Source organism: Pelobates fuscus, chromosome 8 (assembly GCF_036172605.1).
Source record: "Pelobates fuscus isolate aPelFus1 chromosome 8, aPelFus1.pri, whole genome shotgun sequence".
Lineage (NCBI taxonomy): Eukaryota > Metazoa > Chordata > Amphibia > Anura > Pelobatidae > Pelobates > Pelobates fuscus.
The window spans coordinates 178352036-178376278 of record NC_086324.1 but is presented as its reverse complement, the minus strand read 5'-3'; the positions used below and the strand labels follow the sequence as shown (position 1 = coordinate 178376278).

Sequence of the window (24243 nt, the reverse complement as noted above, 5' to 3'; positions counted from 1 at the left end):
ACAAGCGCAAATAAATCTTCTATTTTAATAATCATAGGCTCAAATATACAAATATTTATAAGGAAAGAAATAATCACCAAAAATATACCACATGAAATATACTGAAACAAACTACAACATGGGGAAGTTAAGGTCTCTCGAGAGTGCGAAATATTTACCAGTTTAGAAAGTTGGAGGCCCAAGGTATCCAGACTTGATTTTCTTACTTCTACTAGCCAAATATAAAGCAGTGGATACTATGGGGAAGATTGGACTACGTGTCATGAAAAGTGAATCAGTCACCATAAATATGAACTAGCCGTGTTTTCCACACATATAGAACTCTATCACTTTTCAGACAATGTCAATAAAGTAATTCCCCATCAGCCAATAAAATGTGCTTTAACAGCAACACCTAAATGGTGAAACACGGTCATTTATACTTGTGTATCAGCATTGTACTTTGAGTGTAATAATTTAAAGAAGATATATTGTGTACTAGTAGGTCTGTGAAATAGTACATCCTCTAGAAACCCATTTGTAAAAATAACCAAATATTTGAGGAGACTACTGAGCTGGTTTAGGAGAACAGGATATTTGCAGTAGAAGCTGATCTAGTCTCATATATATATATATATTTTCAAGATATCTGGTGTAAGAGCTGGTCTAAAAAAACAGGAGCTGCTCTCAGTAGGCAGAATACTCAGTGGGTATAATAACTGGTCTAAAAGGAATATCTGGTCTATGAGGGCAAGATATGTGGAGGAGGAGCTGGTCTAAGAGGGCAAGATATGTGGAGGAGGAGCTGGTCTAAGAGGGCAAGATATGTGGAGGAGGAGCTAGTCTAAGAGGGCAAGATATGTGGAGGAGGAGCTAGTCTAGGAGGGCAAGATATGTGGAGGAGGAGCTAGTCTAGGAGGGCAAGACATGTGGAGGAGGAGCTAGTCTAGGAGGGCAAGACATGTGGAGGAGCTAGTCTAGGAGGGCAAGATATGTGGAGGAGCTAGTCTAGGAGGGCAAGATATGTGGAGGAGCTAGTCTAGGAGGGCAAGATATGTGGAGGAGCTAGTCTAGGAGGGCAAGATATGTGGAGGAGCTAGTCTAGGAGGGCAAGATATGTGGAGGAGGAGCTGGTCTAAGAGGGCAAGATATGTGGAGGAGGAGCTGGTCTAAGAGGGCAAGACATGTGGAGGAGGAGCTGGTCTAAGAGGGCAAGACATGTGGAGGAGGAGCTGGTCTAAGAGGGCAAGACATGTGGAGGAGGAGCTGGTCTAAGAGGGCAAGATATGTGGAGGAGGAGCTAGTCTAGGAGGGCAAGATATGTGGAGGAGGAGCTAGTCTAGGAGGGCAAGACATGTGGAGGAGCTAGTCTAGGAGGGCAAGATATGTGGAGGAGCTAGTCTAGGAGGGCAAGATATGTGGAGGAGCTAGTCTAGGAGGGCAAGATATGTGGAGGAGCTAGTCTAGGAGGGCAAGATATGTGGAGGAGCTAGTCTAGGAGGGCAAGATATGTGGAGGAGGAGCTGGTCTAAGAGGGCAAGATATGTGGAGGAGGAGCTGGTCTAAGAGGGCAAGACATGTGGAGGAGGAGCTGGTCTAAGAGGGCAAGACATGTGGAGGAGGAGCTGGTCTAAGAGGGCAAGACATGTGGAGGAGGAGCTGGTCTAAGAGGGCAAGACATGTGGAGGAGGAGCTGGTCTAAGAGGGCAAGACATGTGGAGGAGGAGCTGGTCTAAGAGTCGGATATCTGAATAAGGAGCTGATCTAGGAAAGTTGGATAGATAATTTAGACCAGGAGCATAGATCTTTCTTTTAGACCCAAAGATACATTCTTCCCTTACTGTAGAAATAAAACCATCTACCTTCCCAAAACTTTTCTCAGCCTTTCTACTTCTAAGTAGGAGTTCTAGCCCAGCACAAAACATGGTGTATGAAACGGACAGTCACCAGCAGTTTACATAATAGTGACTGATCCGATTAGCAGTATGCCCTACATAACCCCTTGGAGTAACCTATTTAACCCACATCTCCACAGGCAGCACCTATTTCTTTAAAGGCTCTCAGTACTGGAAGTTCCAGGATGGAAAGATGGAGGCTGAGCCTGGATACCCTCGGAGTACTGCACTGTACTGGATGTACTGCCCTTCTACAACTCAGCCAAAACCCACCGAAATCTCAGAGGGACGGGACCAGAGAGACTGCAACTGTAACTGCCCTATTGAAAGGAATTCTGCATTTACGATTTGCAGAGGTGGGGTCACATGGCTACCTATGCTACTGTTGGTATTTCTGCATTGAGGACAATATTATATAGCCTGGCCCACAACTTTCAATTCCTCCTTCCAAATCAAGATTGTACATAATACAGTTAAAGAAAGTAAATAAGACAATCATTAAACAAAGGACAAACTGAGTGCATCTCACTTTTCACAAAACCTCAACAAATCCGGCTAGAAATTGTGTTATGGGCCCTCTTGCCCGATCTTTTATTGACAGAATTCTTGCTGTACAGATTACAAAAAAAAAAAAAAAAAAGGTGGGGGGAGAAATAAAACACATAACAAATAAGTTTCACTGTTTAAATCCACTGCTTAAGAAACTGTTTATGGTGAATGACAGGTAAGAGGAGACTTGGGCAGTGTCGCTGGGTGACATTACCACTGGCTGTGCTAGGGAACATCACAGAGGAGAAAGGAGACGTGTGACAATGGGTTAAGCAATTTAATCCTGGGACTGAAGATTCACATTATGACTCCGCTGGAGACAATCGAGGGGGTCATGGATTCTGCCCCCAGACAGAGGGCAGACAGGGAACAACAATACAATGTATGTGCAGAGGGTGAAACATCCTGCAGTCAGTCAATTCAGCAAAGCCAGGGGTACATCCAACATTATTAGATAACACCCCCTGAACTCCCAAAACCTCCCAGAGTCTTTGAGAGAGATGAAGGGTTGAGAAAGAAAAAAACAAAAACAAAATAAAAATAATCACGGTCTTCTGTTGGAAATGGCAGAAGTGGCTCACGGAGACCTAAGTGAAAAAATGGAGGGGGGGGAAACCGGTCAATAAATTTTACAAAAAAAAAAAAAAAAAATCAAAAAAAAATAAAGAATAATCTGTGAATATATAAGATCATAGGGGTCTTCCTTGCTACAATAATGAAAACCAAAGTTACCTGGAAGTCCGTCTGCGAGAGTACCTAGAACTGGGAGATTCTCTCCTGCGCTTTCTATCAGGTGACTCACGACCTCTCCCAGAACCCCGATCCCTAGAGAGAACACAGACTAGATTAAGTGGCAGCTGCAGTGAGTGACAAGTTCAAAAAAAAAAATAAAAAAGTAATAAATTAATTTTAAAAATGTAATATTTAAAAGCAGCACCTTACAATGTGAGAAAACAAACCACATATATAGCAACACAATTCAATGTAGTCACTTTAAACACTCTTTGCACAGTTTCATAATATATGCAGTTTAGTTACAATGATACTGTGCCAAGCATAAATGTTTCAAAGGGAACTGAAAAAAACAAAACAAAAAAACACTGCAGCACAGCGCCATCATAAACCGCTACTACGCCTGTACAGCGCCAACATAAACCGCTACTCCGGCTGTACAGCGCTAACATAAACCGCTACTCCGGCTGTACAGCGCCAACATAAACCGCTACTCCGGCTGTACAGCGCCATCATAAACCGCTACTCCGGCTGTACAGCGCCATCATAAACCGCTACTCCGGCTGTACAGCGCCAACATAAACCGCTACTCCGGCTGTACAGCGCCATCATAAACCGCTACTCCGGCTGTACAGCGCCAACATAAACAGCTACTCCGGCTGTACAGCGCCAACATAAACCGCTACTCCGGCTGTACAGCGCCAACATAAACAGCTACTCCGGCTGTACAGCGCCAACATAAACCGCTACTCCGGCTGTACAGCGCCAACATAAACCGCTACTCCGGCTGTACAGCGCCAACATAAACCGCTACTCCGGCTGTACAGCGCCAACATAAACCGCTACTCCGGCTGTACAGCGCCAACATAAACCGCTACTCCGGCTGTACAGCGCCCTCATAAACCGCTACTCCGGCTGTACAGCGCCAACATAAACCGCTACTCCGGCTGTACAGCGCCATCATAAACCGCTACTCCGGCTGTACAGCGCCAACATAAACAGCTACTCCGGCTGTACAGCGCCAACATAAACCGCTACTCCGGCTGTACAGCGCCAACATAAACAGCTACTCCGGCTGTACAGCGCCAACATAAACCGCTACTCCGGCTGTACAGCGCCAACATAAACCGCTACTCCGGCTGTACAGCGCCAACATAAACCGCTACTCCGGCTGTACAGCGCCAACATAAACCGCTACTCCGGCTGTACAGCGCCAACATAAACCGCTACTCCGGCTGTACAGCGCCAACATAAACCGCTACTCCGGCTGTACAGCGCCAACATAAACCGCTACTCCGGCTGTACAGCGCCAACATAAACCGCTACTCCGGCTGTACAGCGCCAACATAAACCGCTACTCCGGCTGTACAGCGCCAACATAAACCGCTACTCCGGCTGTACAGCGCCAACATAAACCGCTACTCCGGCTGTACAGCGCCAACATAAACCGCTACTCCGGCTGTACAGCGCCAACATAAACCGCTACTCCGGCTGTACAGCGCCAACATAAACCGCTACTCCGGCTGTACAGCGCCAACATAAACCGCTACTCCGGCTGTACAGCGCCAACATAAACCGCTACTCCGGCTGTACAGCGCCAACATAAACCGCTACTCCGGCTGTACAGCGCCAACATAAACCGCTACTCCGGCTGTACAGCGCCAACATAAACCGCTACTCCGGCTGTACAGCGCCAACATAAACCGCTACTCCGGCTGTACAGCGCCAACATAAACCGCTACTCCGGCTGTACAGCGCCAACATAAACCGCTACTCCGGCTGTACAGCGCCAACATAAACCGCTACTCCGGCTGTACAGCGCCAACATAAACCGCTACTCCGGCTGTACAGCGCCAACATAAACCGCTACTCCGGCTGTACAGCGCCAACATAAACCGCTACTCCGGCTGTACAGCGCCAACATAAACCGCTACTCCGGCTGTACATTGCAATTAAGTTATTATGATGCCCAAAGTTATTATGGTGTCAGGAGGGCATGGTCGCCATCTTAACTTAAGGAGTTAAACCCTAAACCGAAAAGGGCACCCATTTGCTCTGCCAAGCTACTTCACACAAACTCGAGATTTCAATGCTGCTGTAAATCTATCGGCAGCAGTCAACCTGTCGTATGCATTTCCCCATTTGGCTTTCTGAATGTAGAAGCACTAATTGACTAGCACCATTTTCCTGATTGAAGCTTCAGACCTCAGGGAAGTAGCTGAACAGAGAAAATGGGTGCTCTAAGACTTGGGGTTTAACCCATCAGTTAACGGTTTAACTCCTTAAGGTAAGATGAAGTTGTTATGGTGCCCATACTGGCCCATTAAGAAGCAGAGACAACCTACCTTCTGCGTGCTGGGGGCGGAGATGGTCGACGTCTTGCTGGGGGAGAGTAACTCAATGAACGAGAGTCTCTCAAGGAATCAATTGGTTTCCGAGGACTACGGGATCTGAAAAAGCAATGCAAAGTGCTAATTTACACTAATACCAAGTATCTGTGAGAGAAATTACTGTGTAGGTTAGGTTACAATTATTTATACTAGATGGGTTAATATTAAAGGGGCACTAAAAATCAGAGACCTTAAAGGTGTACTTGGACCCATTCTGCTTAATATTTTTGTGATATTGCAGTCTTGATGGTGAGGTATGTCTTTTTGCGGAGGAAGCTAATATTTGCAACAGGGTTGATGTTCCAGGAGGGATCCGCCAAATGGCTAATGATTTAGGTAAACTAGAAAAATGGTCAGAGTTGTGGCAACTGACATTTAATGTGGATAAGTGCAAGATAATGCATCTTGGATGTAAAAACCCAAGGGCAGAGTACAGAATATTTGATAGAGTCCTAACCTCAACATCTGAGGAAAGGGATTTAGGGGTGATTATTTCTGATGACTTAAAGGTAGGCAGACAATGTAATAGAGCAGCAGGAAATGCTAGCAGAATGATTGGTTGTATAGGGAGAGGCATTAGCAGTAGAAAGAGGGAAGTGCTCATGCCATTGTACAGAACACTGGTGAGACCTCACTTGGAGTATTGTACGCAGTACTGGAGACCATATCTTCAAAAGGATATTGATACCTTAGAGAGAGTTCAGAGAAGGGCTACTAAACTGGTTCATGGATTGCAGGATAAAACTTACCAGGAAAGGTTAAAGGATCTTAACATGTATAGCTTGGAGGAAAGACGAGACAGGGGGGACATGATAGAAACATTTAAATACATAAAGGGAATCAACACAGTAAAGGAGGAGACTATATTTAAAAGAAGAAAAACTACCACAACAAGAGGACATAGTCTTAAATTAGAGGGACAAAGGTTTAAAAATAATATCAGGAAGTATTACTTTACTGAGAGGGTAGTGGATGCATGGAATAGCCTTCCAGCTGAAGTGGTAGAGGTTAACACAGTGAGGGAGTTTAATCATGCATGGGATAGGCATAAGGCTATCCTAGATATAAGATAAGGCCAGGGACTAATGAAAGTATTTAGAAAATTGGGCAGACTAAATGGGCCGAATGGTTCTTATCTGCCATCACATTCTATGTTTATATGTGTGGCTACGAGCTGCACTTATTGATCTAACATGTTTTAGTAGCAGCACTTAGTAGAGATCTACTGTATGCATTATAATGTCAATCAGATGAAGTTATGATGCATACAGTGTTCCTTTAAAAGGGACACTTAAGGCTCCCGTACACATTTCGTTATAGTTCGTTATTAAAGGCACACTCCATGTCAATATCTGGGGTGATCATATTTGGACAATATTAGGCAGGCACCCCCTAAGGTGGACCTTTCAAACTAATTCAATAGTGTAATGATGGTATTAGGATGGGTAGAAAAGGACTATCCTTTGGAGATGCTCTTAAAAGGTCACTACACTATCTGAAGCACACACAACCATACAGCTACAGAAACCTGCGCCAAAACAAAAAACAGACCATAGTGCCACCAAAGGGGTTTACATACAGTGCTTTCATTAATATGGAGGATGTGGGGCCAGGGTTAAGTCACACAGAGCATGGTTCTTAATACATAACCTCTGAGAGGGAACCTATACCTCACCACACTTCCACCTGTCCAAAGCACAAAGCTCTCACCTTTGGCGGCCTGGAGAAGCTTCCTTCTTGCTGCTGGTTTTGTTGACTGATTTGCCCGAGGAAGAAGAAGAAGATGATGATGAAGATGAGGATGAGGAGCTAGATGAATCAGAGTCTGATGATGAGCCAGAAGAGGATGAAGAGGAGGAGGATGAAGTGCTAGAGCTCCTTAAACGTTGTGGCCCTTCCAGAGGCGCAGAGACCTCATTGGCTTTAGTCTGATCTGTTAACAGTGGACTTGGATTTCTAGAAAGACAGAGCAGGTTGAAATCAAACTATTCTGGACAGTTCAACTCAAATACGAGCTGTGTACACCCAACCCACTGTGTTCACCCAGATCAACCTCAAAATACATTTGACTGCAGGTAATTTCAACACCAGAGCACACCTCATTGGGTTTCATTGTTTTTGTGCAACAGTCAAATATCAAAATATCAGTAGCAAATGTAACAGTCAAATATCTGTAGCAATAATTTCAGCAATTACATTAGCACAGACAACTGAAGCATGGAAGTTAGTAATTAGCACAGTAGCTCTCCAGTAGCCCAAAAGAAATCCCCATCTTCTCCTAAATCTGAGAAGTCCCCATGATACACATGCACATAGTAGTCAAAGAGACACTCCACTTTAGAGGTTAATGGAACGTGGACAGGAAGCACGCAACGTATTTAGGGACCTATGCCCCCTAGTGCACAGAAGTAGGATATTGATTAAAAATTGTATTTTTTATTTGAGGAGTCAACAACAGGATCTCACTACCAACCACTTGGTAAAAATAAATATAAGTATACCAAAGTATGAGAAGAGATAAAAGCACATTGAAATAATTGGCTGTGTTAACTGAATATCTCCGCAGCTATTTTGCGGTAGGATCTGCCAACTAATAGATTATCTCTCAGTGCCCGGTTCTAAGTATATCAGAGGCAAAAGGTAATATGTATAACGGTTGAATAAACTGTTTTGCCGCGACTATCCTATGATAGCCTAAGCCTCAATTTCTCAGAGGCAGAGTGAGGTTGTCAGTGGAAAGATAGTATTCATTAGGGTAGCTAAGATGTATGTATCAGCGATTCGGTCATAGATGTCAGTATATGATTTAGTAACAGTAATCATACTTTGGTTGGACTGGGCAAGGCGGCTAACTGAGTAGTTTTTGGGTAAGGGGTGCCCTCGAAGGCACATTAGTCTGATTTTCTATCAAGATCAGGGCTAACTTTTTTCTCCTTTCTCTACTCATTAACTGCCTTTACGTCACTATCTAGTAGTGTACTTAATTATACAGTCTTTGGACTACGACTACATAAGGCACTGAATGTATGCACTGCATTGCCCTTAACAGTGGAATAGATTTTGTAAATATTCTTTTATTTTATTCACACTTTACCTTATATTTATTTTTACCAAGTGAAATAAAAGTTAAGTTTTAGCATTTGCTCGTTCTCACTCAGATTTTGGAGATTTATGAATTTTGTTTTCACCACTTAGGGGTTACCCCCCATTTGTTGTCAGTAATCTCCAAGTTCTTATCTACAAAAAAAATGGCTCCCCTCTATTCTTTTTTTTCTCTGTGTACTTATTTTATGAGGTAACCTGGGTAAAAAAAAATTAAGGAGGCAACCTGCCAATAACAGTAACCAGCTTACCTGACCAAAGGTGGTGCAGACTGTAACGTGTCTTTCAGGGATGGAGAAACCTTGTGAGGACTGGCATCTGACTCACAGCTTGATGAAGATGAGCTGTTTGAGGAGCTAGATGTCCTCTTTTGCTTGACAGAATCCATGGAATCCTGTTCAGTAGGTAAGCTCACAATGGACTTTAAGTTTGCTGGTGAGGAGGGCTCGTTTTCCCCATTTTGCACATTGTCTTGGTTGGTGTAGGTTCTAACTTTTGCCACTGGAGAGGCATCTTCTGCGTTGTGGATGCTTTGTGAAGCAAGGTTTGCATCATCAGTCTTCTCCAATAATATTACGGGTTCAGGACTGTCCTCACCACTCCTTGAAGTTGGTGGAGTCTCTGGAGCAGCAGGGACTCTAAGAAGTCTTGGAGGTGACTGACTACATTCATCTACAGATGGTTCTTGTTTGGATGGACTTTTGCTTTCCATTGGGAGTTCAGCAACACTTTTGCTGTCAGCAAGGGCTTCGCCAGGCGGCATATCTTGAATGGAAATCATTTTAGTTTGTCCATCTGTATGCTTTTCCAGGAGTGGAGGAGATGGGGACTTCACACCTTCTGAAATTTCTGGATATGTCTTCACTGGCACAGCTGGTACAATAGGAGAAGCTGAACAAGATTTAAGATCTGGGTTAGTGCCTTTCACTGACAACAAAGGAACTTTCTGAGACATGGGTTTCACAGCTCTGGGAGATATTGATTTCCTGCGTGTCGTTTCTCCACGAGGAGAGGGTGGAGAACGGCCACTTTTTGGGGAAGTTGCTGTCTTACTACGCTGTGAACTTCTGTATCGGTCAAGAGATCGAGACCTAGGCCTTTTACCAGGCGACCGTGACTTTCTTGGTGGTGTTCTGGATCGTCTGCGTCTAGGCGAGGAGTTTGATCTATCACGTCGATAATAACTCATTGGCCTTTCTCGCCTACGTGGTGATCGAGATCTCCTCCTTGGAGAGGACCGAGACCTGCCACGCCGGGGAAAACGAGAGCGATCATTTCTTGACAAGGACCTTGATCTGCCTCTCCAAGGGGAAGAACCAGAACGACCACGGCGAGACCGCCATGTCCTATCTAGACGGGAACGAGAACCAGAGCGCCTTCTCCTGGGTGAAGAAGGAGACCTACGGCGGATCCAACGCCTTCGATCTTGCCATGAAGGAGAGCGAGATGCGCCACGCCTTGGAGAAGAACGAGAACGGTCTCTACGAGAATGTTTTTCAGCCCTTGACCTAGAACGTGATCTAAAAGCTCTGGGAGGTGTTCTTGTTCTACGCCTCGGTGGCGTTTTTGATAATCCTTTTCTGGGAGGTGTTTGTGACATAGATCTTTTCTGTGGATATGAATTTCTCTCTAAGAGACGCTCTTTTTGTCTCAAAGAGGATCTAGAAGAGGAAGAGGAGCGGCTTCGTCTCACTGAACCTTTATTAGTCCCCGATATCAAGCGCTCATTTCTAGGAGAGTCAGATTTCTCTTGTTGGACTGGTGACGCAATACGTCGTATAGGGGGTGGATGGGACACACTGACCCTTGACAAAGGTCCTACGTGACTTGGTGTAGAGCGTTCTACAGAAGCACTGCGCTCGCTGGAAGAGTCAGAACTGCTGTCTTCTGAAGAAGAGTCAGAGCTGCTAGCATTCTCTTTTTTCAATGGGGACTTGGCAGATTTAGGAGAAGATGTTGATTTCTTTTGGGCTACTGGAGAGCTACTGTCACCATGAGGTGCTTGGGCAGAATCTATAGTGCCTTCAAGAGATATCTCTCTCCACTTGGAGGGAATGATTGAAGGAGAGCTGTTTGACGGAGATTTGGATCTGCTTCTCTTCGGCGATATGCTCTTTTTGCGAGCAGGAGATTTTGATTGATCACCTTTTGGTTCTGTAGCTAGCTCTTTCATTACATCTCTGGGTGGGGATTCTATTACATTTTGTAATGGCGATTGCAATGTTTTACTCATTGGTGACCCTAGCTTCTCCAAAGATGGAGCAGGGGAGTCAATTTTCTGCACGTTATTCAGATCCACATCAGTAAGCACTGGTGACTTTGAATTGCTTCTCAAAATTTCAGAGTATTTGCTAACCATCGCAGGGGGATATCCTGCTGAAGCCCTCTGTGGTGAGGATACAAGCTTTTCAGAAGTCAACTCAGTTCTGTAGTGTGCAGTGGTCTCTGACAGTTTAGCATGATCTACATTTTCTAAACATTTTGATGGTGAATGTCCTTGGCTCATTTTTAACTTCTTTGATGGAGGGGATAGAGAAACCCCTGTTTGCTTTGGTGGAGGCTCCGCTTCATCCTCTGATGATGATGAAGAGGAAGATGAGGATGAAGAGGAGGAAGAGGACGATGAAGAGGACGATGATGATGAAGAGGAAGATGAAGAGGAGGAGGATGAAGAGCTTGATTTTGCCCACCTCGAAGCACTTTTCTGCTTTTCTTTTCCAGCTACAGGAGATTCAGACATTTGTTTTGAACCCTTCCTATCCAAAACACCACTTGCTTCATGTGCAGATGTTAAAGCTGGAAGAAGAGCCTTATCTAACAGGGTTTCAGATTTCTGAATAAATTCATCTTTGTGCAATTCAGATACTTTCAGTTCAGTCTCAGCTACATTGAATCCCACGCAAAATTCAGATGACTCCATAGAGTTTTCCTTGGCGTCGTTAGTTTTTGGAGAGGATATTTTGGAACTCTCAATCTCACAAGTTGAAGTTAACTGTTCGATCGAGGAGAGCGTCTCCTTTTCCAGAGAAGATGAAGGTTTTGAGGACACTTGTCCGTCAGTACTATCAGGTGATGGCACAGTTTTGCTTTTAGATTGATGGGGTTTTGCTTTATGCCAATTAGATTGTTCATCTTTGTGACAAAGAGTGGAAGCATTTTTCATTGACTTCTCTAACAGAAAATCAGGTGTCTTGTAGTCTTTTTTTGCAAATGATGGAGATACAAAACCACTATGCAGAGTTCTCAAAGGAGAGGAGAGACCAAACTGTACTTTAGGTGATAACTTGGAACCCTCTTCTTGTACAGAACATGCCACAGATTTCCCACTTGGCTGAGGAGCTTTAAATTGCATTTCACTGTCTAAATACATTTTACTTGAAGGGGATTTAGCCTGAAATTCTAGCTCTGAATGGGGCAGATTTGGTGACCTGGCTAGGTCAATTGTTTTGTGTTGAGGTGTTCTGGATGTGGCCTCTTGCTCAGATGGTCCATATTTTTGTAGATTCCATGAGTCACATTTGGAAGACGACTCAGAACTAGTTTGCAATCTACGTTTAGATTCTTGGTCTGACGACCGAGATTTAAGGTCTCTATCTGATGACTTAGAAGCAGTGATATGTTGTGGTGAGCCAGTTTTATGTGCACGTTCTGAGGAGTCAGATCTTGATCGGTTCTGTTGGCGTGAACTAGCTCTGCTTCTAGGTGATTGTTCCCTTTCTGTGGAAGAACGAGAACAACCTCTACGACAAGATCTAGTTTTTTGTTGCCTTTCAGGTGAGGAGCCAGAACTTCCTCTACTATGGGTTGCTCTAGATTTTGAATGTCTGTCTTTGGATGATGCTGAACTAGATCTACTGTGGAATGGTCTCAATTTTGATTTCTGCTCTGGGGAGGATGCAGAACGAGATCTACTACAGACCAGTCTAGATTCTGGTAGTCTCTCTGGGGATGATTCCGAACTAGATCTGCTATGAGGCCTTCTAGGTTTTGTTTGCTGCTCATGGGCTGATGCAGAACTCTCTCTGCTACGAGGCAGTGTAGATTTCTGTTTCCGTTCTGCTGATGACACAGAACTAGCCCTGCTGAGTGGTGGTCTAGATTTTGTTGGTGAGCCAGATATAGCTTTGCCATGAGGTGGTCTAGATTTTGACTGCCGTTCAATAGATGAAGTAGAATTTGTTCTGCTCCTTGGTGACCTTGATTTAAGTTGCCTTTCCGAGAACGACCCAGGACTTGCTTTGCTTTGCGGTGACTTTGATTTAGGTTGTCTTTCTGATGAAGACCTAGGACTTGCTTTGCTACATTGTGATCGTGATTTAGGTTGTCTTTCCGATGAGGAGTCAGAACTTTCTTTGCTACGTGGTGACCGTAATTTAAGTGGTCTTTCAGAGGATGACCCAGAATTTGCTTTACTCTGCAGTGGCCTTGATTTAGGTGGTCTTTCAACGGAAGATCCAGAACGTGCTTTACTCTGCAGTGGCCTTGATTTAGGTGGTCTTTCAACAGAAGATCCAGAACTTGCTTTGCTATGTGGTGACCTTGATTTAGGTTGCATTTCCAAAGATGATACAGAACTTGTCTTGCTACGGGGAGGCCTTGATACCAGCTGCCTTTCAGAGGATGACCCAGAACTTGCCTTGCTACGTGGTAGCCTTGATTTAGGTTGTCTTTCAGAGGATGACCCAGAACTTGCCTTGCTACGCGGTAGCCTTGATTTAGGTGGTCTTTCAGAGGATGACCCAGAACTTGCCTTGCTACGTGGTAGCCTTGATTTAGGTGGTCTTTCAGAGGATGACCCAGAACTTGCTTTGCTACTTGATGGTTTTAATTTAGATTTCCTTTCAAATGATGAAACTGAACTTGCTTTACCACGTGGCGGTTTTGATGGCTGTCTTTCCGAGGATGATTCAGAACTAGATTTGCTTCTGGGGTGTCCAGCTTTATACTGTTGATCTGAGGAGACAGAATGTTCTCTGCTTCGGGAATATCTAGTTGGATATTCTCCCAAAGACAATGAAATATCTTTATGTTGAGATGGTCTGCTTTTTCGCTCAGAGGAGGATCCTGAACTAGCTCTAAGCTCAAGTGATCTAGTTTTTAGATCATGTTCTGATCGTTTTGAATCAGCTTTACCTGGAAGTCTTGAACTTACAGAATATACAGCAGACTCTTCAAGCATCTGCTTTTGTAGATGTTTCTTAGATCTAATGTCACGGTCAGATAAATTCTGTACACTTTGCCTTGCTTCACGTTCACGAGGTGAACCACGCTTGCTCTGTTGCCGGGAGGACTTCACAGTTTCATCTTCAGAAGAGGACTCAGAACTAATGCTCGAATCATGTTCTGAACTTGACCTAGTTCTCGGTTTTAGTTTAGACCTATATTCACCTTCTGATGATGTGCCAGATTTACCTTTGCTGGATACTTTAACATGTTCAGATGAATCAGATTGTGTTTTTGGCTGGGCTCGCCCTGAAGACATTTTTTTAGGCGGAGACGAACTTACTCTAGATTTATGTTCTGAAGGCGAATCAGACATATCTCTTTGTTGAATGGTTTTGGATTTACTTTTATGATCATGAGAGGATCGGGACCCATCATTCAGTACTTTGGCTTTTGAACTAACCTCATGCTCTGAAGAGTCAGAGCGACTGCGCATTTGCTTTGATGATCGCAACTTATCCAGATTTCCTGTTTTTGTTTGGGAGTTGCTGTGCAAGTCTTTTGGCTTTGTCCTGCACTCAGGAGACTTAGTCCTACTATAGGGAACAGGCAACTTGTTTCTCTGTAAAGTTTGTGACACAGGTGATTTTGATTGGCTTCTCCTACCATGTGTTTTATTTTGAGTTGCATCTTTATATGCCAAGATTTTGCATGTTTTCACGTGTTCAGGAGAATGCCTGCTTGTACCTTGCTTACCTCGTGGCTCAGGGGAGGAACTGTAACTTTTCCGGCTAGAACTTGGCTTCCCACTTGTAGTTTTAGATTGGCTTTGCTTTCTAGGTGTAGGTGACCTAGAAATAATGCTTTTGTGAGTGACCCATGACTGTGTTCCTTTTAATTTTCGGGGAGATTTAGAACGTGAATGGGACCTTCTAGCTGGGCTTTGAGAAGAGGACCTTTCTATAGGAGACATGGATCTCGATGAAGACCTTTTTCTAGAGGAATGAAGACGTTCCTTTGATTTAGGAGAGGTGTTCCTCTTTTGTACGAATTTAGTGTAAGACTGTGGCTTGTTAGTTATAGAAGAAGATTCTGTCCTTTTTCTGGGTGTCAGGGAACGAGACCTGTCCTTTGAAGGAGAATGAGTGCGTGATCTGGAGCGTTTAGATACAATTGCTCGTAAATCTTTAGAGGGTGTCCTGGAGCGTGATCTAGAATCCTTTGGTGTTAATGAAGGTGTTCTCCCATAGCGCCTTACTGAATCAGAGCGTGATCTGCCTTTTCCACGTGGTGTAACTGAACGGGACATTGCCCTTTTCTGTTGCGATCTAGAATGAGATCTTTTTCTCTGCTTTACTGACGGTGATCGTGATCTAGCTCTCCTAAGAGGGGAGCGTGATTTTGCCATTGCATAGGGAGACCTAGAATGTGATCGACCCTTTCTTCTTGGAGACCGTGCACCTGAGATTGTATGTCTCAAGGGTGACCTAGACCTTGATCTTCCTTTATTTTTAGAGGAATAGGACTTTTGTGGCGTTGTAGATGGAGATCTCTGTGGAGATCTAACTCTTTCCTTACGGTATCGTGGGGAGGTGCGAGAAATAGATCTTGCCCTACGCTGCGGTGTTTTAGAGCGTGTCCTCCTGGGAGGCGTTCTAGAGGGCTGCCGTGGTTTTCCTAAAATCTTGGGAGACCTAGCTCTTCGTTGTGGTGTCTTTGATCTCGTCTTCCTTGGTGATGTAATAGACTGTGATAATAGTTTGCGTACAGGAGTTTTGGATCGATCCTTAACTAATGGGCTCTTAGAAAGTGATCGGTTTCTCTCTGGTGGGCTCTTTGACTTGCGTCGTCTGTGGGGACTTTTCGAAGATGTAGCATGGTGGGAACTCCGCTTGCCTGGTGAGTTCTTTGATCGAATGTCCTTTTTGGGAGTTACCGATCTCCCTCTCTTATCTCCTTGATGTTGTTCTGTTCTCGACCCTCTAGTTTCCTTTTCTTTGACTTGAATTTTGCCAGCCTGTTTGAATGGATCCTGATCAGATTTTTCACTTTCTGATACGGAGGAAGAGGAAGTTGAAGAGGATGAGGAAGATGATCGATCACTTCCTGAAGGTTTCCTGGTTGAAGCTACTGGCGAGTGTCTCTTCTGTGAGAGTTTCTCATGTCTTGGAGAATTCTCTTTATGTACTTTTTTTGGAGATTTTCTACCTGGCGATAAACTTCTAATTCTGCTTGATGTTTTGGAGGACTGCCCTTTGACAGTAGGAGAAGTTTTACGACCTGGTGAATGGGTCTTTGAAGTACGTGCACTAACTTTTTCATTTGAAGAGTGTTCTTCGGGGCTGTCTGGTCTTCCTCTCTTTTTGTTCACCTTGCTGATATCAGGGGACTCTTCCCGAGCTGCACTGCGCGAGTAAGTCTTCTCGATTTTAGAGTCTCTAGGTTTATCTTTTTTATCCAGCTCTCGCACATTTCGAAGCTCCTTGTGTCTTTTAGTAGAGGATGAAGTAGATCGATCTCTGATATCAGGATCTCTCCTTGTCGTTTTCTGAAAGAATAAAAAGGAGTTTAAATAAAAAAAAATTTAAAGTTATATAAAATGTACTGCAGAAAATCATGTGATGTATAGGAGATGAAGCCATGAAGATTGTCTGAACCAGAAAGCCCCTGTACCTACATACAGCACGCCGAGCGCTCACTGTGGGGCCCGGTGTGCAGCACGCTGTCCCATAGTGTTCTTTACCCCCATCCCAAGTGCAGTATTCTGCACTTTTCATGTTATTATATATCACAATAAAATATAGTAATCATCTGAATTGTTAATGTAAGCATGTTAAATTATGCACTACATTAGGCCCGTTTTCGTCCGAAACGGGATAGGCCCTACTGGGAATTCAAAATTGACAAAGGCTTTGCAATGTTACACTAAAATAGTTGCACTGGGAAAAATAATTCTCTATTTTAGCTAGAAAAGTGTAATTTCTTTTGTCTATTTCCTGCAAACCTGGTTGCATAATGTGTATTGTGGGCCACGGTAACACTCCTTGTGAACTAAAGCTAGGGACATTAGATCTGGTCTGCCTGAGGAAAGAGGTTCTTGCTGGTCTTACAAAAAACAAACAAAAAAAAAACACAACTTACATCTTTCTGGGATAGATCTGTCGGGCTCCTGCCACGGTCCCTTCTTCGGTCTCTCTTGGGTGAAGAGGACCTCCTTCTCTCTGGGGTCTCTCTTCCTGCATTAGAGTGCCTACGGGTCTCTGACTTGCTCCTGGATCTAGTAATTAAGATGGCATATTATTATTTGGCTTTTTCCAGTTAGCACTGGCTGAACTTTGCACAAATCACAAACAATACCTGCTTCGTGAGGTCCCACCAGATGAGGAGGATGATGCGTTTCTACGGCGTGGAGAAGCACTTAAAGAGCTAAAGGGGAAAAAAAATGAACACATTTTACACGGTTATCAGAGTCGATACAGATGTTTAAACAGCAATTGCAAAAACAATTGCAAAAACAGAATATTCAAGGTTATAATTTCTAATTAGTGGGGTAATAGCTGCTTGATCCAAGGGATATATGACTGCCACTTTGGGGTCAAGAAGGAATTTTTTCCTAGTTTGTTGCAAAATTGGAACCGCTTTAGACTGGGTTTTTTGCCTTCTTTTGGATCAACAGCAAAAACGTACGTGAGGAAGGCTGAACTTGATGGACGCAAGTCTCTTTTCAGCCTCTGTAACTATGGTCTCGGTGAGAAGACTGCACGAGGATGACAGAGCAACAGCCATCTAGCACTGAGGAGCAGATGCTGTACTAGATAATCAATCCGAAATACAAATGACTTGATTATGTCCACCTTTAGGGAAGTGAGCGCTGAAATCATTAGACTGGAACCAAAGAACACTTTGCTATACAATTAAAATGGTTACTCCAACCACCATGATTACCTCTGCTTTTAGTAGTTGTCATGGTGGCAGAATGCTGTATGCGCAGAGTTTCTTCTTGAGTGAAGCCGGCGCGCACAACACAGGGCCCGCAGCCAGCGCGCACTACAGAGGGCACGTGGCCGGCGCCCAGTGTGCCACAGACCATATAATGAGTACTCCGTGTACATACACATCTTTGGGACGACATACAGAGCCCAAACTACTGGTCACACATACCGTTTCTTTTTCTTCTCCTTGGTTTTGCGTTTGCTTTTTGGACTGGAGGATCTGAAAGAAATTGAAATCGTGATTACAATGAGATCACATAGCATTGTAATTGCCAATACCTCACATGAGCAGGAACTGGCTAGGTTCATACCTGTGCTTCCTCTTCTTGGAGTCTGAAGCCGACCTGGAAGGAAGCAGAAAATACAGATCTAAAATTACATCAAATGGGTGGTGAGAGATGAACCATATAGGCACAGAGAGGGATGAGGTTCTGCAGCTGGAATGAGTACTAACCAAAGTAAGAAAAGCACCTACCTCCACAATACAAAGAACAGGAAATGGCAGTTGGTGGTGGAGTTTGTGAGTTAATGGGAACCGGCAGAGTTCCAAGATGGGGAATAGAGGGAACCGGCAGAGTTCCAAGATGGGGAATAGAGGGAACCGGCAGAGTTCCAAGATGGGGAATAGAGGGAACCGGCAGAGTTCCAAGATGGGGAATAGAGGGAACCGGCAGAGTTCCAAGATGGGGAATAGAGGGAACCGGCAGAGTTCCAAGATGGGGAATAGAGGGAACCGGCAGAGTTCCAAGATGGGGAATAGAGGGAACCGGCAGAGTTCCAAGATGGGGGGGGGGGGGGGTGGGAAGGGAATCTGCAGCCAGAAGAACACCTAGACATTGAAAAGGATGGAGATCTGTATTGTACAGCGCTACGGAATTTGCTGGCGATATATATTTTATAAGTAATAAAATAATCTGTACTAACATGGGAATGGAAGGGAATCGGCAGCTGGAATAATACCTAGACATTGGGAAGGATGGGGATCTTTACCAAGATGGTAATGGAAGGGAATCGGCAGCTGGAATAATACCTAGACATTGGGAAGGATGGGGATCTTTACCAAGATGTTAATGGAAGGGAATCGGCAGCTGGAATAATACCTAGACATTGGGAAGGATGGGGATCTTTACCAAGATGGTAATGGAAGGGAATCGGCAGCTGGAATAATACCTAGACATTGGGAAGGATGGGGATCTTTACCAAGATGGGAATGGAAGGGAATCGGCAGCTGGAATAATACCTAGACATTGGGAAGGGTGGGGATCTTTACCAAGATGGGAATGGAAGGGAATCGGCAGCTGGAATAATACCTAGACATTGGGAAGGATGGGGATCTTTACCAAGATGGTAATGGAAGGGAATCGGCAGCTGGAATAATACCTAGACATTGGGAAGGGTGGGGATCTTTACCAAGATGGGAATGGAAGGGAATCGGCAGCTGGAATAATACCTAGACATTGGGAAGGGTGGGGATCTTTACCAAGATGGGAATGGAAGGGAATCGGCAGCTGGAATAATACCTAGACATTGGGAAGGATGGGGATCTTTACCAAGATGGGAATGGAAGGGAATCGGCAGCTGGAATAATACCTAGACATTGGGAAGGATGGGGATCTTTACCAAGATGTGAATGGAAGGGAATCGGCAGCTGGAATAATACCTAGACATTGGGAAGGGTGGGGATCTTTACCAAGATGGGAATGGAAGGGAATCGGCAGCTGGAATAATACCTAGACATTGGGAAGGGTGGGGATCTTTACCAAGATGGGAATGGAAGGGAATCGGCAGCTGGAATAATACCTAGACATTGGGAAGGATGGGGATCTTTACCAAGATGGGAATGGAAGGGAATCGGCAGCTGGAATAATACCTAGACATTGGGAAGGATGGGGATCTTTACCAAGATGGTAATGGAAGGGAATCGGCAGCTGGAATAATACCTAGACATTGGGAAGGATGGGGATCTTTACCAAGATGGGAATGGAAGGGAATCGGCAGCTGGAATAATACCTAGACATTGGGAAGGATGGGGATCTTTACCAAGATGGGAATGTAAGTGAATCGGCAGCTGGAATAATACCTAGACATTGGGAAGGGTGGGGATCTTTACCAAGATGTTAATGGAAGGGAATCGGCAGCTGGAATAATACCTAGACATTGGGAAGGATGGGGATCTTTACCAAGATGGGAAGGGAATCGGCAGCTGGAATAATACCTAGATATTGGGAAGGATGGGGATCTTTACCAAGATGGGAATGGAAGGGAATCGGCAGCTGGAATAATACCTAGATATTGGGAAGGGTGGGGATCTTTACCAAGATGGGAATGGAATGGAATCGGCAGCTGGAATAATACCTAGACATTGGGAAGGATGGGGATCTTTACCAAGATGGGAATGGAAGGGAATCGGCAGCTGGAATAATACCTAGACATTGGGAAGGGTGGGGATCTTTACCAAGATGGGAATGGAAGGGAATCGGCAGCTGGAATAATACCTAGACATTGGGAAGGATGGGGATCTTTACCAAGATGGTAATGGAAGGGAATCGGCAGCTGGAATAATACCTAGACATTGGGAAGGATGGGGATCTTTACCAAGATGGGAATGGAAGGGAATCGGCAGCTGGAATAATACCTAGACATTGGGAAGGATGGGGATCTTTACCAAGATGGGAATGTAAGTGAATCGGCAGCTGGAATAATACCTAGACATTGGGAAGGATGGGGATCTTTACCAAGATGGTAATGGAAGTGAATCGGCAGCTGGAATAATACCTAGACATTGGGAAGGGTGGGGATCTTTACCAAGATGGGAATGGAAGAGAATCGGCAGCTGGAATAATACCTAGACATTGGGAAGGATGGGGATCTTTACCAAGATGGGAATGGAAGGGAATCGGCAGCCAGAGGGAAGGGAGAAATCGTAACATGCAGGAATCACCTGTGTTTCCGAGACTTTGATTTCTTCTCCTTGTGACTTGGAGAGCGGCTGGAAGACCTAGAGAACAAGAACACAGTTTATAAAACTGAACCCTGAAACCTACCGAAGGAGGGAGGAAACTAAAAAACATTCCACACTGCAACGTTAATGGATTAAACAAATTTAAAGAAAAAACCACAGGATGGATTTGGACACATCTGGAGATAAATGTATCGAAAAGTGAAAAGGCAGATATTCCCCTACAGACATCAGTCTGAGAAGGATCTCAAGAGAACAGGAAGTGGTTGATATATCCAAGCAAAACCAGTTCTTCTAATGTTTTAATAGGTGCTATAGACAGTAAGAGATAATTACCCGGAGACAGCTTTATCTGCAAGGAGTGCTTGACACAGAGTTCAAAGTGGGGCTCAATGAAAGACTACAGCAGAAAGTGCTTGGTCCCATCAGCTGTCATGACTGATGGCCCATGAGAAATAGCAGGATATGGTGGATAACCAAGTCCCTAGTGCCTTATTGAGGCTGCTTTGCTATACCATAATATTTTTTCAAGGACCCAGAGTCTGTGGCACATAGATGCAGGTGCTCACGCGGTCCTTGGACTGGAGAGAGGCCTCATCGCCCGTGCTCTATCGCCCTTTGTGAGCTCTTTGTTCCCACGGAAATTCAACCCAAAGTAGGAATCAGCTGACTTGACATCCTGGTCTGCAGACGTTGCCTCTGTCTACTCCAGCCATTGGGCACCATCGTACTCACCTCAGTTTTTAAGGGCCACCATGTGAGACCTTTCACTTCATTTTTTTTGAATTCGCTATTTTTAGCCTATATTAATTTCTTTAAGATACACGGTTTGAGATGCAGCAATGACAGTGTATCGGGCCTCGGTGGTCCATTAACTAGGCTACTTTAGTTACTCCTCTGGCAGGCCGGCATGTCTAATTAGCTACCCTAGTTATTCAATATGCTTTTACCTTATGTCTTCACTTTGATTTGTTGGTCTAGCATTTCTACACTTTAGTATTCACACTTATACTTTAATCTCATTCTATTTTTTTTTTTGTTTTTTTTAGAGAGGGGTGTACTCACTTTTGTTGCCAGAGGTTTAGACATTAATGGCTGTGTGTCGAGTTATTTTGAGGGGACAGCACATTTACCCTGTTATACAGGCTGTACACTTACTACTTTACATTGTAGCAGAGTGTCATTACTTCAGTGTTGTCACATGAAAAGATATAATAAAATATTTACAATAATGTGAGGCGTGGACTCACTATTGTGAGATACTGTATAGAGTTTTCAAGGAGCGCTGTGTCTGTGCGGCCACTGCACGTAATTATACAAACTCTACATATAATCACTCCTCCACCATCAAAGAATGGCTTACAGCCCCTTTCTTTTTATCCATTTAGTTTGTATTATTAAACTGCTCATAAATCGCAGCGGCGGCTTGTTACTGAGCATCCACAACACTTACCGACCACGATCCTTCTTTTTCTTCTTCTTTTTGTGTTTTGTAGGCGATGGTGAGGGAGATCGGGAACTGGCAGAGTCAGCAACCAAACTAAAAAACAAAAACTCGAGTAAGCCCCTTAAACAAAACCAACGAGAGCTCGAATTATACACTTTGGTAGAGACCAGCTGAAATTAATAGGAGAAAAATCCACAGCTGAAGTCCTATACTCACTTATAGGATTTCTGTGGTTCTTGTTGCTTTCCTTGTGCAGAAGCATTTCTCCGGTTGGGGTCAAAGCTGCTGCCATCCACATAGCTGTCACTGATCCCAAATGCTGCGCGAAGACGCTCATTCTTTTTTTCATTGGCTTCGGCCATCTGGTGAGTTTCTGAAGCACTAAAGAGAAAGGGACATTCAGCAAGGGATAAAAACGCACTCCGCACAGAGTAACGGGTATCTACATACATTGCTTTCTGTTTCTCCTCCTCTTTGCTCTGAGTCAAATCTTTCTCCTGTAACATCAACCTGAAGGTAGCAACCTTTTCCGAGATCTCTGCCTCGCTATATCTGTAAGAAGAAAGAGTTAACATTGTGACAGTACAGAGAACATTGAAACCAAAGGCAGAAATACAACAACTCTTACCCCTGCTCCTCCATCATTTCTTCAAGCTCGACACATTTTAATTCCACCTTCCTCTTCCTCTCGTGATCCAAGATCTCCTGGTTAGGTTTCTTCACCAGGAGATTTTCCAACTTCTTTAATTCCTCCTCAGACTTGTAATCTGTCCGATCCTTTTTGTGTCGGACTGAAGATAGGTTCCGTTGGACGTATCCATTGGTACCACTTCCCCGTGGGGTAGGGAGTCCAATGCCGTTATACATTGTAGTAAAGGGGTGTCAGAGACCTAAACAAAAAGAGAACAAGACTGAGCACAGAACAGTAATTTAACCAAATGTCAGTTCAATACAACCCCTGGCAATGGTCAGGGACTGAACACAGATTATATCCATATTGCTAACAGCAGCAGTACTCCACAACCTCCTTTAATACAACACTGCCCCCAACACTTACCTTTAATACCCCACCATCTCCACTACTACCCAATAGCTTATGTTAACAGAAAGCCAGATCTAAATAATCTCTATTGACCCCAATTGGTATTAGTAAATACCGCTAGTAATAACCCACAGCAAGTTACAGTAATACCCCATTACCCCAGGCTGATACGTGTAATACACAGTAATACCCAATTACCCCAGGCTGGTACATGTCATACACAGAGTAATACCCCAGGCTGGTACATGTCATACACAGAGTAATACCCCAGGCTGGTACATGTCATACACAGAGTAATACCCCAGGCTGGTACATGTAATAAGAAAAAGGAAAGGAAACCGCTCCCTGAATATATAAAAAAAAAATATATATACAAATATACAAAATGAATACATACACAGTGGTAGAATTGATGATCTCTTGTACAATTTAACCTCAAAAAGAAAAAGAGAGCATACAAAATAATAGTGCAATATATCAGATACAGTGGGTATGTGAATGAATAATTAAAATAATTTTCACTCACATTTCCCAGAGCTGACTAAGAGCTCTGCCGTTAGTACGCGTGGACGGAACAATCCCCGTCTCGGGATATGGGAAGCAGTATATGTCTTGTCCGTCTCAGATGGAATAATATGTGAAAAAACAGAAAATTCCAAATAGTGCAGTATATACTGGTAAAATGAGTGAATAAAACAATAAGAATTCAGTACTCACATTTACTAGAGCAGAACTTGCTCTAGTTTCATAGCGTAGGTGGTATTGTCCCCAACAATGAGCCAGGTATATGTGGAGAAACAGAAAATAGCAAATGGTGCAGTATGTACTGGTAAAATAATAAAAATTAGGTACTCACATATACTAGAGCAGAACTTGCTCTAGTTTCTATAGCGTAGGTGGTATAGTCCCCACCAAGGAGCAGGATGATAACCAGGAAGTAAAAAAAAATAAGTTCAAATATATATAAGTAAGAGGTGAATTTATTATAAAAAA

General features: G+C 43.9%; 2 protein-coding genes across 3 annotated transcripts in view; one reads left to right on the top strand and one right to left on the bottom strand.

The window, feature by feature from the left end:
* The window catches only part of MMP25 (matrix metallopeptidase 25), a 35865-nt gene extending 33332 nt beyond the window's left edge, over positions 1 to 2533 (top strand). For both annotated transcript variants that reach the window (XM_063430913.1, XM_063430914.1), the window contains one exon: positions 2015 to 2533. In XM_063430913.1, the coding sequence (XP_063286983.1) occupies positions 2015 to 2277 (263 nt within the window). In that variant the 3' untranslated portion in view covers positions 2278 to 2533. The remainder of the gene's footprint in view (positions 1 to 2014) is intronic.
* SRRM2 (serine/arginine repetitive matrix 2) lies at positions 8 to 23098 on the bottom strand. The gene is made up of 14 exons (XM_063430912.1): positions 22837 to 23098; positions 22659 to 22760; positions 22425 to 22589; positions 22215 to 22301; positions 20744 to 20800; positions 18114 to 18146; positions 17972 to 18022; positions 17168 to 17236; positions 16952 to 17087; positions 8899 to 16358; positions 7256 to 7501; positions 5501 to 5605; positions 3156 to 3248; positions 8 to 3010 (listed from the first exon to the last, which is right to left on the bottom strand). Exons 1-14 carry the CDS (start codon positions 23073 to 23075, stop codon positions 3001 to 3003), a joined length of 8853 nt encoding a protein of 2950 aa, XP_063286982.1. The 5' UTR covers positions 23076 to 23098; the 3' UTR covers positions 8 to 3000.
* Between the last annotated feature and the right edge of the window lie 1145 nt (positions 23099 to 24243).

Bases quoted from the DNA above. Each gene is read 5' to 3' on its own strand.
- SRRM2 (XM_063430912.1), bottom strand. From the start codon at position 23,075: ATGTATAACGGCATTGGACTCCCTACCCCACGGGGAAGTGGTACCAAT. The intron at 22,590-22,658 runs GTATGTAGATAC...CTTTCTCTTTAG, and splicing joins GAGGAGAAACAGAAAGCAAT to TGCTTCAGAAACTCACCAGA. The intron at 18,147-20,743 runs GTGATTCCTGCA...GCTTCCTTCCAG, and splicing joins TCAAAGTCTCGGAAACACAG to GTCGGCTTCAGACTCCAAGA.